At 40.8% G+C, this 15,347-nt stretch overlaps 1 protein-coding gene across 7 annotated transcripts in view; it reads right to left on the bottom strand.

Annotated features, from left to right (window-relative positions):
* The window catches only part of AKAP13 (A-kinase anchoring protein 13), a 224,372-nt gene that overhangs the window by 39,489 nt on the left and 169,536 nt on the right, over window positions 1-15,347 (bottom strand). For 4 of the 7 annotated variants that reach the window (XM_074837772.1, XM_074837774.1, XM_074837775.1 and 1 more), the window contains 5 exons: window positions 12,186-12,239; window positions 8,618-8,680; window positions 6,007-6,190; window positions 4,645-4,753; window positions 412-537 (listed from right to left, as the gene is read on the bottom strand). In XM_074837772.1, the coding sequence (XP_074693873.1) occupies window positions 412-537; window positions 4,645-4,753; window positions 6,007-6,190; window positions 8,618-8,680; window positions 12,186-12,239 (536 nt within the window). The remainder of the gene's footprint in view (window positions 1-411; window positions 538-4,644; window positions 4,754-6,006; window positions 6,191-8,617; window positions 8,681-12,185; window positions 12,240-15,347) is intronic. The other 3 variants (XM_074837778.1, XM_074837776.1, XM_074837777.1) reach the window with 3 other exon arrangements.

The following is a 15,347-nucleotide window of genomic DNA, read 5'->3' as shown; positions in this document are numbered from 1 at the left end:
TTATTATCGGGGCTTCTCCTCTGTTCTCCTTCCACCGGGCAATGTACTCACTCTCACGTATGGAAGGGCAAGGATCTACCTCTTCTGTTAACTCAATGCACTGCAACAATCGCAAGACAAGTATTTCGGTTTTAATAAAAAGGTAACGGCTACATTGCTGGTCAGAGTGGCATGATATTTGCCACGTGGATACCAACCAAAACTAACCAGATGAGGCGATGGTGCTGAGGTATAAAACTCTTTGGATTATAATCCTTTTATTCTGCCATTAGTTAGTATTCAGACACATGACTAAGATAATGTTGTTAGACATCATGCAATGAAAAGGTTAGTTCAATGTCTAAAGCAGAAAACCAGATTTCCCGTTGTTTCCACCATAATGGCTGCAATGCACAGAAAACGATTACTTACTATCCAACTCCTCCTCCTCATCACTGGAAGAAGAGCCAATAGAAAAGAGAGTTTTAGACTTAGGAATGAGTGGAGAGATGCTGAAGGAGAAGGAGATTCTTCTCGATGGTCGAGTCTGGCCCTGGGCTGAGAAGTGGGTTAACAGCAGACATTAGAGCATGCTTGAAAATGCATTTAATAATAAAAAGGAGAGGAAAACGGCCAAAGCAAACTAAAACCAAAGCAAAGGAAATGTCTGCAAAGCAGCTGGCTTCAGAAAAGGCACAAGAAACAAAGAACTGAGAACATGCAAGTTCCAGAGGGTGCAGGTTTCAGAGGATGCAGGTCTCTCTGCATGCATATCGTGATGTTCAAGGCTTTTCTTATTTTTGCTGGCATCTTTTTATAGGACCTCTTAATGAAGACTTACACGTAAACAGTTACTTTCCCAAACAGAGTATCAACAACATAGTGGATCTCTGGACAAAAGGCATGTGCTTCACTGAAATAACTGCCAGGGAATCAAACTAAAACAACTCAAGATATTTGTTTAATGGTGCTTTTTGAAGTTAAATGACACAGCAAAGCTGCCAGATATTAGCAAGGATACTTTATCTACCTGGGGAGGCTCTTGTGGATTCTGTCTCTAAAACAAACCCAAACATTTTGATAATGTTATGCCCTTTAAAGTTTCCAGCTTTAAAAGGGAGACACCTAAATTTCCCCTTTTTTCTTCCAAAAAACCAGAAAAAACAAGCATCTCTTCTGCTGCCTTCTAAAATTCACAGTCCTTGTTTTAAAGAAACTGCCTCAACATGAGAAAAGCCCCTCTGCACCCTCTTCTGTCCTTGTCTGGAAGATGTATACCAAACACAGTACCAAACTCAGCAATCAGCCTGTGACATCAAATCTCCCATAATTTATTTTTAAGAGCAGCTCTTGCATAGCAGCAGCTTTGCATCAATCCGTTATAAGTACAATCTGCTCCGAAAAGAGATGTAGGAGCCAGCTAGCCACTCTTAACTGAAATTGCTACACAGCCTCTTACGGAGATGCCCAAGGGCTGTATTTCCAAAATCTCATGGTACAAGCACAGGTGGAAACCTCTGAGCTGTGACCTGACCAGTGTCAGGCTGCTGGATACCCATCACTCACATGGTACATCAGCGTGTCCTCAGGAAAGATGACTGGGTCAGGGTTGGGGAAACTCTGCCCTTGGCACAGGTCTGACCTAAAGGTCCTACATTAAGCATCTATATTAAACATCTTCAGCGCATATATTAAGGCACTTTTAAGTCATTCCATGACACGGATAAATCAATTCACTTGCACAACAGGGAGAAGAGGTTCAAGACTTTATCAGTATTAAACTTCCAAGAGAAAGAAGTAGCAATTATTACTCTCTTCAAATAAAAAATGTCCTTTCAGCCACGTACATTTGTATTGCTGATATCATACCCCAAAACTGAATTCAGAATATAAAAATACTAACCGAGGAATACCCAATGCAATGCAAGCAATGCAAAGAAAACTCCCCTGAAATTTTCCTTCAGCCATTAGTCAAAAATGCCAATTGCCTAGAGGTGAGTTGACTAAAATTATGTGCACACTTTTCCAATGTAAGCAGAACAACCCTAGAGGGACCCAATGAAAGGCATTTAATTTGAAGAATTCTTAGCAAGATTCATGCATTAATTTTGTTTAGACTGCCTTTCAAAGGAGTTGTTCTAGTGTCCCAGACCTGAAGAACATGACTAGGCAACACTGTTTTCTTTCTTCTGTAGTCTACTGTCTATTTAGACTAAAAGTCAAGATGAACAATAATACTTTACTGTAAATAGAACCACCTCCTCCAGCACAGTTCATTTCAACTTCCATTTCAGTGGTTTTATTTATAGCAGTTCCTGGCTTTATAACAATGCTCCACACTGGAAATTTACTATTCCAAAGCTGAAAGCAGTCTTCCGAGCACTCCAGCCAACAGCTCTTGTGACCTCCGTCTATAAAATGCTGAAGGATTAACAGTTGTGAATGGCCACAGCAGCTCTTGGAACATCTGCGACATCAGATGGAGTGCGGGCTAAAAACTCAGTCTTGGAAATTGCTCCTACCTCAGTACATATGATAATAAATGGGAAATGTCAGTGAAAGCCCTCCATATGTTTATTCATTTGGATTCAGTTTTTGAAGCTTTTGTGCAGAACATGTTGCTTTCTTCCCATTCAGACACATTTGCAGGGATCAGAATTTTTTTTAAAACACCTACCACAAAATTATGCAATGGAATGAAGAAGTAAAGATTTCCTAGATTCACATCCATGAAATCAAGGATTTATTCTTGCAAAACTCTGAAGTATTCTGCTGCAATATTATGAATGTCAAGCCAAGGTGATATAAGAGAGTTTATGGACCAAGACCTTCTTGTAAAAGGCACTAAGCTGCTTTACATGTACTTATGGTCACAACTCAAGTAACACTACTCCTCTTTCAAAGTGACTGAGGAAGAATGAAGTGATTTACTGAAGTTTCCAAAGTCAAGAAAGAGTCAGAGTTGTGAAGGGAATCCGTGACCTAAATTTTCACGGTGAGTAATCCTTTTGGATGCTCACATCAACTGCCCCAAATGCACTGATTCTCAGAAACCACCTTCCTATAAAAATGAGGCCCTTCTGAGGTGTCACAAATTAACTACTGAGAAAATAAAGCTCACTGAAGTGTTAGTAATTTTTAACTGCAGTGTCCAAAACTCAGAGACATCCACCCCACAGCAGAAGACTAACCCTGTTATTTCTTCCACAGCCCCTCTGGAAAGCTTACTACATCTTCTCATTTCCTTCTCTCTCAACAAGACTATCGTGGCTAGGCCGACTCTAGAATAAGATGGGATAATCAAACCTCTCTACCACCAGCTCAGGCCTTGATGGCATTTTTAATGGGGGTCATAAGACAGAGAAGAGCAGAAAGGTGGCAAGTTGTCCAATTCCAAGATGGAGGCCCAAATCCTCCACTGTCGTAACCCCCACTGTGGGCCTGAAGGAAAGTCTAAAGGGAGAGGAAGATGAGCCACAGCTGGTCAGGCTCTCTCTGCCACCGACAGCATGTTTTCTGGAAGCTAGCTGAGTTAGTTATGGTGTTTGGTTAGCAACTGGATGCAATGCCAATAAATGGGTTGCTTAAAAAAAAAAATAATGAAGGCCTTCAGCCCAAGGAGGAAAGAGGGTGCCCCACTGCACAGAGCAGGAGCTGGCCTTTTGACAGGACAGATCTGCCCGTGTTTTGGTTACTGTTGCTGGGGGACACATCCGTTAGGCCACATCCTTATTAATCATGGAAGAAAGATGGCAAAGAATTTAAAAATGTCTCCTACAAAGAATAATCTCTGTGAGCTTCCTCCAGCAAGCCTCTTAAATGAATAAAATGCCTTTCTTAAAAGCACCTTTCCCTTGCTCAGCTTTGCAAGGAAGAAGCATGTTAATAAAAAGGAGAAGATCAGAGACCATCACAGATTGACAAGACATGATCTAAAATGTCAGTACAGTTTCTGGCTGGCAATTAATAAAATGAAAATATGTGTAACACGGCCCTTTCTAAGCACATCCAGCTGCAGCCTTCCGAATGACTTTTTCAGCTGAAAGAATCAATTCAGTGAAGTTGCAGCATTAAGTGCTTGTTATCACTTCAGTTAAGTTAAACTGAAAAATTTCACCTAATCACCTTTTATTATTTTCTTCAGGAATAAGATTCAACAGATTACATCCAACTGCCCCAGAACAATTAACTCAAAATAAATAGCAATAAACTCCCCCAAGAAGACCAAGACATGGATTCTCAAGTTTCCATATATCAACTTTCAAAAAATCTAGAAGTAGGAAAATAAGATCTCAACTGGAATTTACCTGACATTAAAGGAAGAAATTCTGAAAGGATGCAAAATTCAAACTTTTTTTCTTTTAAATAACAAACTCAATAAATCATAGTTTTCATATCAGTAGTCTAATTAAGAAAAAAAAAACAAACAAAAGAAACCCCACAGAACTGGAAGTACTAGGGATATACTGGGAAGAACAAGACATGGATCTAAACTGAACGAGTTCTGCCTTTCCACACCCACAGGTCCATGCAGCAGTGAAACATATATTTCACATAATACAGGAAAGCAAGAGCAGGTACTAGCAAATTCTGCCTTGGGAAGGTACCAAGTTGTACTTAATAATACAGATGACAGAATGGATAAGGAAAAACTGTGTTACTCACTGTCCAGCACTGGTTTACTAATTGACATTAGAGACATAGATTTGGTCAGCGGAGATGAAACAGTGGAAGAACAGAAATTAAATCCTTGCGGCTGCGATGTTTGATGCATCTGTGGAACAGAAAATAACCACGCTGAGCAAATATATCAAGAACGACAGCACCATCCCAACTTCTGATCACAGTTCAGTGTTTATATTTACTGAGCTTCTCACTTTCAAACAGAGGGAAATTTAAACGATCCCAGTATAACATAACAGGTGAGAAATGCAAGAACCACGAAAAATGTAATCAGTGTCGTACAGGTGAAATGCAACATTTTGTTTTGTCTTTTAATTGTAAGACAACTAATTATGCAACAAACAGGAAGAGACTGGCTGCTTGATTGTCTTGCAAGATATTACAAGATGGATATTGTTAACTGTCTGATGGCCACTGAAATTACTGCTGAGATTCAACTCCTCAGTATAACTAGACTGTGGTTCAACATGGTAAAAAATCTGATGCTTAGCAGTGCGTTCCCCAAAAATGCTATTCCTCAAAGCAAGAGAAGACATGAGAGTCTTGACAGAATAGCTCTACAGGCCAGACCTTGTAAGACCCATTTGCTGCCTTGATGTACAGCAGTGACTCTACAAGGTAAACAGACTGGCTGGCTAATGACTCTGGCATGAACCAGAAAATATTACGGTCAGAACTTCAAAATCAGAAATCCAGGGTATTTATAGTATTCAAGACTATAATTGCTTCTTTAATAAAAATAAGCGGAGATTCATAATATTGTGGCCCATCAGTCCCTAATAGTTATCATAGACTTTCATTCCAGCGAGATCACTCTAAATTTTCTTAATATGAAATTAACATTTCACTTAATTGTTGCTTATAATAATGGGCCTTTTGATTCTGGTTGTGCCTATGAAAGAAAAAACCTTTTATTTTCCTCCTACAATATGAAAATAAACCCAAAAACTTTAGCAGATAAATTACTACTTAGTATTTGTGTGTATTACAGGACTGCAGAAGGCAGCATAAGCATTAATTGAAGAAGCTTTACAACACCTGCAATCGATAGTATCACAGTATCCATGCTGAAAAGTTAATAACTTTTCCATGATTACTCATGCAATCAGTGGAAGAAAACTGGGAAGTTTCTTGTTCTCACCCTAAGACTTCACCCATCAACCATGTTGCCCTAAAGAATCAAGTAGCAAATTTAACACAGTGGAAATTCCTCCATGTTAAAGATGGAAGATTTTAGTAATATTATATATATATAGGGTGGAAGCCTTCACAGTGAGACTCACTTTGGAAAATTACTTCCAAAACACTGATGTAGCATTTTCTAGACATATAACAATGCTTTACCTGGTGACTGTAGTCTCTGATTTCTCCTTGCTCGAGTTCTTCAGTGAGCAAGACCAGGGATCCACACTGATTGCTGGCAAGTGGACTCCTTCTGAGATCTTTGGAGCTCAGAGAAGAAGCCTCCAAGTTTGTAGAGGGCTTCTTGGTCTCACCAGAATCTCCAGCAAGGCCTTCTAGGCTGTAACTGAAGAGAAACCATAGAGGTTAGATGCTGACAAACTCACAGGGACCAGTGTCTTTCAGCACATAGCACCTTCAAGTGTAAAACACAAGGCAGTCACTAACTGAACCGTGGAGGGAAATGCTGATGTTATTCCTCAGCACATTACTTCTCAACGACCAAGTGCAGATAGCAGTGGAGGGGTTTCTATTTTCTTCAGAACAAACAGCAGCAGCTTTGTGCCTCTAATGAGCACAGTAGTTGGTTGAACAACCATTCAAACTTCTGGGCAATAGCCTTTCCTACTGTGTTTTGGTTTTTTTCTTCTTGAGTGCTGCACAGATAAATCTAGAAACATCCCTTCTAAAGATTTTGGTATTTCCACATATTCTCTGCTAGCTTTTTATTAGGCTCTCCCTTGGAATAAAGCCATCCAAATTAAACTACCCTGTATAGCACTGTGCTGCCTGTCCTAGATCAACATCCTCCCCAGCAGCCACAAAATCAGCTCTAGGCTGCCTGTAATGTTCTTCTCTGCAGACACATCCTCTGAATCTATTTAGCACTTGCCACTGCACAAAGCTTTGGCACTGATAATGTCCTCCTTTCTGCCCAAGCTGGTTTCTTTTGCTCCTTTTCACGTTTTGTTTTGGTTTTTTTTTAAAAATTCAATAAATGTTGTCTCCATCAGCCAACCAATCCTATTTTATCAGTTGCTGAGGAAGCTAGGTCTTGTCCAACAGAGCCAATCACTCAAAGCTAAATAAAATACCAAACTTTTGCTTGCAGAATTGGTAGTAATAAAAGGTTTGGCCAACCTCTGTAAAGACAGCTGCTGATAGACAAGTGACCTCTACAGAAGGACCCTAATACACTCTCTTCTCACCTACACAAAACACTCCCTTTTTCACATGGACTATTTCCATCTGATATACCTTGGCCTTAATATTCTGCTTCTGACCCTCCTGCTCCTCATGCCCAGGCATCGACAAACCCACTGCATTGCCAGTTTGGGTTAATGTGCAAGCTTCACAGATACACCAGTACCTCCCAGTACAGTAGCACAACTCCATGCCTAACACTTGATTTGATGCACACAAAGTCCTGCTAGTTTGAAGCAAGGCCTGCTCTGGATATATATCCCAACCTGAGTTAATCATGACATCCAAGTGGCCAACAAGCTGACCTATAAGCAAATGAAAGCGAAAACACACTACAGACTGTACAGATTATTTAAACAACCAGAGGAGCTTTAAATTCAGGTAGACTTGCATAGTAGTGATTAATGTTCTGCATTCCTTTAGAAGCATTAAGTGGCTGATAAATATGCATCTTCAAAGAAAAAATGGCAATAAACCTTGAATAAAAAGATTAAGTAAATGTTTTAAGGCTTTCTTCCATGGTAATTAATGAGAAAGAAGACTGGTTGAGGCATTTACAATTTAATCTGCTTTAGGAAGATTTTGACTCAACAATGTGTTTCAATAGCAGGCATTACAAAATTTATTCTAAAACACCTGCAGAGAGAAATCAGTCCCATTTCTACTGGCAGAAGAATATTTTTTTCTTCCATACCAAGGTGGTAACAACGATGCTACATTCATAATAGAGAAAAAAAAAAATCATGTAGTTTGTTGTGACACAAACAGCTCAAAACTGCAAATATTAGCCCATAAAATAGTTATAGACCAATAGTACCCACTGATAATTTATTGGTCAGGGTATATAGACCAAATGTAATTAAATTTGTATCTGGAAGGACAGATTAACTTCTTTCTCAATATCTAGTCTTCAGAAAAAGAGTTTAATAGCTGTACCCACAACCAGCAAGAACTGCCAGAGGAAAGCTATAAAGCTATAAAATCTGGGAGACAGATACTTCCAGGCAGGTAAGGATCTGATCTGCAAGCATCAATCTCAACTCTGGGACTTTCTAAAGAAGATGCAAACTTTAAGTGCCTGGGAAATTTTCATCCATGGCTATTAGATGGGTTTTTCATATAAAGTTTTACACGATTAGTCTCTTTGAAGAAAAAAATAGATCTTTCAATTTACAGAGAACAAGTCTGTTATGAACTTAAATCCTCATGAGATCCGTCCAGAACAAAGCGGCGATGAATCACCTTAACTCTTGATTCTTTGGATGTCACAATTACTGTTATGATCACTGCTGCAGAAAAAAAACACGCCTTAAAATCACAGAACAGAACAGCTTAAACCAACAGTGCAGCTTCTTTAATACTCGAGGCCAATGAAGAGCAGCCACCACCATCACCTGCACCCCAATTCAGAAGACCCATTCCCAAGATTAATTGCTGAAAAAGCAGACGAAGCAAACAAACACGTGCACGCTTCAGCCAGAGCAGCAGCGGAAAAGGCGACGCACAGAAAGCTCACAACAGGGTGTTGCAGTGCTCCTTTGCTGCTGCTACACATTTATTTATACCATACCTTCTACAAGTAAAGTCAGGACCCATGGCAATGAACTGTACGCCAGAGGGACACCAGCTCAAACTAGGAACATCAAAAGAGGCAAAGAAAGGAAAAGGGCTGTGATTATTGGATTGTTATGGAACGGGAATGTTAAAAGACTCACTCTTGCATATTTTAAACAAAAAACCCCAACAAACTCAGAAATAATGCAGTAGCTACTATATATTTCTGGCTGCCAGAACACACCAGAGTGCCCCAAGTGACCGAGGCTACCACCAAACAGGTAGCAGGACAGCCCATGCTTCCCCCAAACCGATCCCAACGGCAAGTATACAATGTACTGGAGAAACTGCTCCTTGTGGGGAGAGAAGTTTTTGGGGAAAACAAGGCTGAAACATACCAAAGCCAATTTTGCATAAGTAATTGCACACAGCCCTTGTGTTAGTAATGATTAGTATTTTTCTTGTACCTCTCACCTCCAAATCAGAAGAAGAATCCCTTACAGACACTTAATCATTTAAGTTCCCTCTCTACAAGTATTAATAACCTCAGACTACACTTGAGAAAAATAAGGAGAGTGCTACATTCTTAAATGCTGCACAGCAAATCAGTGAAAGAGGCTGCAAGAAAAAACCAAGCTCATCTTACTATTAACTTGGGATTAAATCAAGTGTCCTTCAAATAGTACCTTGACTAGAAAACCTTTCAGCTCCCATACCCCAAAAGAGTCCCAAGTTGCACCATGAAAGACCTAAGAAATGCAAATACAGAATGCAAATATTTTGGTTGTTATTTTAAATACCGCTTTTGTTATTTTTTCTCTGTCAGCTCATGGCCCAACTGCAAGCTTTGCAGACACAGAGAAATCAATCTTCTTGTCAGCTATGACATATAAAGGATCCTTAAATCCTGAAAAAGCTGTCCAGGAAACATACGTCATCTGAAGGGAATTCTGCATCAGCACAGATCTGCCAGAGCAGCACTGCACAAGTCCTGCTCCCAGGCCCTGGCCTGCAATCCACGCAAGGAGGACACAGCCAGAGCACGCTCTGCTCCAGGCCAGGAGCCTACAAAAAGGGCAAAACAAGTCTAAGTATCCCTGGGCCAGGATTTGCGAGTGCCAGAAGCCGCAGAGGGCAGAGAGGAAGGTTTAAAGCCACTGACTGCATCACTTCACGTCAAGTCCTCATATAGTTTCCACACACAGTACAACACTGGAAACATTCAGGGAGGGTTTGATGGTTGGTGTTCAATGGTGGAGTACAGATAATTGCTACCTGTTTTATTCAGGATGTTAACTGGGTAAGGATACACATGAAGTACCTGTGCTTTGTACCACAAAGCTCCAGGTGTGCTTCACCAGCAGCTCTCAGCACAGTACCATAAGCATTCTTCATGAACATGTACCTTCCCATAACATGCCAATACGTCCAAGTACTTCATTGTCATCATCCAACTAAACCACGATGGCAGATATAAGTATTAGTGAGGGACAAGGGAACAAAATACTTGCTTGAGATCATAAAAGAACCAAGTCCTGGCCACAGCAAACCTACCTCCATCATAGATCTCAGTCTGCACTACCAGGCTTAGGTTCAGCCTCCCAGCAGGTCAGCAAAACCTGCCTGGCAGAAACTAGATGGAGGCTGAAAAAGTACCTCAAGGAAAGGTATCATACATGCTTCCCCTCTCCCTGCTTTCCAAGCTATTGCTGGTGGCCCCAAGACTACTGGGCTTGGTGGATGCTTGGAGCTATGCTTATGTCGACTTGTTTGCAAAAGACAGTAATTCTTGTGTGGTCACTTTTCAATTGCAGGATAGAGGATCTTCCTCATTAAAGAAATGATGCAACATTTACACTTGATAGTGCACTGTAAAAGTTGTCTCTATTCCTGACCATTGCCATGTTACAGTGACAATCCCAAATGCTAAAATTGCAGGGAAGGGAAGCAGAAGAGTAGATAGGGGTAGAGAGGAGAGGTGGCTGCATATATGTAGGAGGAAGCCTGGAAGTGGTGGAAGGTCTCAGAGAAGGAAAAAGACCTCTTGGCAAGGGCTGTGGAAAGCAGTCTTACAGAATTACAATCCTGCTGGGGAGCCACCCACAATCTGTTGGCAACACCCTAAAAACCAAACAAGATCAATGCAAAGCATGCAAAACCCCTTTACAGAGACAACTTGGGGAGGGGGTATGAGCTATTATATACATGAGCCTTGTGGGAGAGCATAAATTGTTAGAATTAGTTTCAGGCTGTTGCTCTCCTGCTGGGGTTAGAGGGGATGATACAGAAATGGTTGGGAGGCCAGAAAAAAAAATAAGAGAGAATGGTTATGAAAGAATTACCACACATTTCAGATATGGCTAAGTATTTTAGGTCGCCTATTCAAGACTTTTTCTTTATCCTACATGTAAACTCAGTGTTTCAGGATATTATAACTCCAAATGCTAACACAGCTCCTATAGAGGAGCCTTAACAGGCAACTGGTAAAAAGATGTTAATTTGCATGAGCTGAGAAGACGAGCACTGCAATTCTTCCTTCAGAGTACAGAGCGATGCAAAGAGTGGCTTCATAGAAGTAAAAAAGCATGTTCTTTCTTGTCCCTTTATTAAAAAATTATTTTTTAAGAGCCCTCTCCTGAACTGTATAGCACTGCTCATATGGCTTCATTTATGCTGATGCGTGGTAAGGCACGGTGATTTTTTTGGTAATAACATCATGGTAATATTTTTTACATGTGTGGAAATATGGTAGTTTGTACACAGACACATAACTCCATTGAGATCAAGGGAAACAAAATCCTGAGTTAACCTGCCACAGGAGGAAAGGTAGCAGGCTGTGGGAGATGAGATGAGGTTGAACCACTGAAGGGGAGAGATTAAACTTCTCTTTTTTTTTTTTTTTTTAGTCTAAAAATGTGTAAGTGTGGACAGTCCACATGTCTGCTGTGTCAAAAATTAAGTGTCCTATTTTATATGTTAATAGACAACAGAAACGTTGCACGGGTGAAAATGCGTATCTGCATGATGGATGAGGAACGGAAAGTTTGCTATACAGAAGAAAAAACACACATGGAAGTAAGGAAAAGAACCACACCTTATTTTCTATTTTTTAGGAAGATAGTTATAAAAAACAGCAAAAGAGCAAAAGTAAAGCCATTTAATTCAACCAGCTGTAGATCTGCAGGGCATTCTCCAACTCTGAGATCGTGCCTGATGCATCCCCTCCCCAGGTGCCCCTCCTGCAAGACTTGGCAGGAGTTTCTGACGTGCTTTAAATCCAAATGACGCACATGCTTGCAGGTAAACAATCATTTTAACACAATTCCAAATCTTACACATGGCAAAGGCCAACAAAATGATATCTGAGATTTCTCAAAGTTATTAACATATCGTCCTGGAGAAAACGGCTTGTGCATGTGCTCTGTGGGTCAGAAAAACAGCCCTGGGTCAGACTGGAGAGGGAAAGCAGCCAAGTGGGATGCACAGCTCTAACGCCAATGCTTCGAGAGGTTTACTAACACGACAGTATGGAGTTAGTAGACATTCAAACGCAAAACAGTTAGTCACATTAGTTGGCTTTGTACCTTCTCCTATGAATGGGAGGCTTCTTTATACTATCCCCCAGAACTCGCATTGAACTGAAAATGAATCATGGAGAGTGGTCAGCAGTGTGAATGGAAAAAAAATGAACAAATGGCAGCTGAAGGAATAATATCCCAACACATGAACAACAGAGGGAATGGACGTACAGGGAAAACACAAAATTAAATACTAAAGGAGGTAATGAGTCTCTCTCTTCCTCCTCTCTCTTTTAAAAATAATTTTGGTTTCTGGTTGGGGTTTTTTTTGTACAAAAAGAAGGTTTCACAGGTATTGACCACACTGCAACTTAGCTGCTGCAAAGTCAGGTCAGTTTAAAGTTTAGATAAGGACAAACTATTTGACAGAAGCTGTTAGCAACCATGATTAACACCAGCTCCAGTTTTGCAGTGAAAACGTCGGCATTTCTTTCCTGAGACCCGAACGTTAAAAACACTGCATCATTGTTGAAAGACAGGCATTCCAACTCTGCTATGAATGTCAGGAATTAACTGAAGGATGAACATCCTTTTGTGGCAGCCTTGTTAGTTTTCTTTGTATTTTTAATAGCAAAATGTAGACATGAGGATTATCTATGAAGTGCATTGGAGGAGAGAGGGGAAGCAGAGGGGAACTGAGCACGTTTTCACATTGTATTTAAGACGATTACATTCTCTCTGATCTTTTCTGTGAACAAACTTTTATGCTCGTTCCTCTTAAACAGAAAACAGGTAACACTGGAAAAGACCAAAAAGACTGATTTTTTCCCCATAGGCTCTTTGTATCCTGTGTCAGCAGCTCTAAGCTTGACTTAGCTACCTTTACCATCAGGGGAAAGACTGGTTTTGGTACGGATGGGGGCTGGACTAGGCTGTGAGTCCTTTGCTGGGAGAGGAGGCACGTCTTACAGCTCGGCTGACCGTGCAGCCTGCCACCCCAGTCCTCTTCCCAGCTGCACAGTCCAGTTCTAATCCTTGGGTTGGTTTTGATGGCAATTACACTTTATTTAGTTCATCTTCTGCTCATTTAGTGACTGCAACCTGCTCACTTATGGACCAAAGAAGTGCCACGGGTGCCTAGAGGAGAGGGAGCACGGACAAGGGGTGGCAGGTGGTGGGAGCAGCACAGGTCCTGCCTGTCAGCAGGACAAACCTCAGCCAAGGCTTATGCTCTGCGTTACTTCACTTCAAAGGTTTGCAAAAGTCCATTTATAATAAGGGCTTTTCCCCTTTAAATGGAAAACTATCTTCTGCATGTGATATAAATGAACAAGCAAACACCCTGAATTTAACTGATTTGTATGAAAGTCACTTGTTTGGGCTTAATTTCCTCAGTATTTGTTGTTGCTCACTAAGCAACCAGAATCTCAACATCACAACAGCCATGTATGAAAAGAACAAAGAAAAGAAAAAAAACCTCAAATAATCCAAATTCCTCTGTAACAGAAACATAAAACCAAACAGGAACCAAATCAGCAGCAGAGACCCACCCAGCTTTTCTTTTTTCATTAACCTATGTGACAGCTATGCTTATGTAGCAGCAGCTGTATCTAACAACATATGAGAATAATTATTGTTCCTTTAACTCAAATTTTCTTACATTTACAATGCATGTATTTTCCCATATCAGAAACAGCCTCCAAAGTCTGACGCAGGAGAATTTAACCCCATCTGTTAAGTGTTAGCAGTAATTGCTAGCTATGCAGTTTATTACCCTCAGAAATCCTTACATAACAGGTCCTACACTTAAAAATAAATCTCTCCAAATGAGTTTATGAGCTTATGGACTCATTCTGTCATAAATCTGCATGTATACCTTATGGTGATTCTTTTGTAGCTTTAAAAAGATAGGTATTACTTACTTTATTTAAATATTACCAGGGGACCAGGAATGAAACCAAAAAAAGGTGGCAGTGGTAAACAACAATAATAATAAAAAGTCTTTCATCCTATGTTACTTAGAGGATCCTGAATCTTCTTCAACATCAGCTTTAAAATCTGCAGAGTCTATGGTATTCCTTTGGTGATGCTCACAGCTCCTACCGTGTAAAGAATGTATACATTTCTGATGGGAGGCTGCTGCCTCTCGCTGGATTATCCAAATGGGTCAAGCAACAATTTACCAGGAACCCGTTGTGAGTGGCCAGTTTTAATTTAATAGCATCACCAAATGCAATGGCTCTGTCTATCTTAAAAGCAGACCTGTGGCCATGAAGGTAGCAGCAGCAGCCTGGAGAGCAGCACGGCACTGCACGCCTGGGCTCGCAGCCTCTGTAAGCTGCAGGTCTACACAGGACAGGAGGATACAGCACCCTGACCCTGCTAAATCAGCTGACCATTCCTGCTCTGAAAGCACTAAAATGCATTCAAAACACTGGCCAAACTTCCACTGGTTTCAGAACACGCAGGGTTTGACCCCAAGCATCCAGCAGCCTGGATGCTGAATGGTGCAGAGCATGGCAGGGAACCTTACACCAACCACTTCATTGGTGTGCATCTTTCTTTACTTCCTCTTTTTCCCCACTGAGATGAGGGGGCTGAACACCATTTCTTCCCACAGTCACTTGGCACCAGCACCTACGCACTCACGTGGCTGTTACACCTCTCCCTCTTCTATCATCTGAAAGAAGAAATGGGAAAACTTCCCTTTTCAATCTTCCTGGGCACCACCAGGGACACCGGTGATGAGTTATGTGGGATTTACTGTCCATGAGAGACTGAGGTGGAACCAATTCTGTGAATTGGGGACTACCCATCTTAACACTGTGAGGAGCCTCCACACCATTTTTTAAAACCCTGGTGCCCATGCTATCTCTTAATACAATCAGAGCAATAATGGTCGTGTTTATTTTGTGGTCAATGAGATTTAACACTCCAATAATTCCTTTAACAAAGCCCTTCGTACAGAAAGGGGTGGTGATAGTTCAAATGGAAGACCTGTCCCAGGGTAATTCCATTTCCTCTGGAAAGCTCAAGCGTACTGTAGGTATTAAGTACTTTAATCCTGAAAGTTAACTTAAAAACCAAACAAACATACGTTAGGAGACTTTCTTCACCCCTTTGAGTGAAAAACAAATAATCAGAAGTGACATCCTCAGTGTTCTGTTTTTTCATGCTGAGTCTAAAGCTTAGATAAATACGCATGAGTGGGTGCAAAGTAAATCAAAG

Source organism: Strix aluco, chromosome 12 (genome assembly GCF_031877795.1).
Source record: "Strix aluco isolate bStrAlu1 chromosome 12, bStrAlu1.hap1, whole genome shotgun sequence".
Classification (NCBI taxonomy): domain Eukaryota; kingdom Metazoa; phylum Chordata; class Aves; order Strigiformes; family Strigidae; genus Strix; species Strix aluco.
The sequence above is the reverse complement of the archived record's forward strand: the minus strand, read 5'-3'. Positions and strand labels throughout refer to the sequence as shown.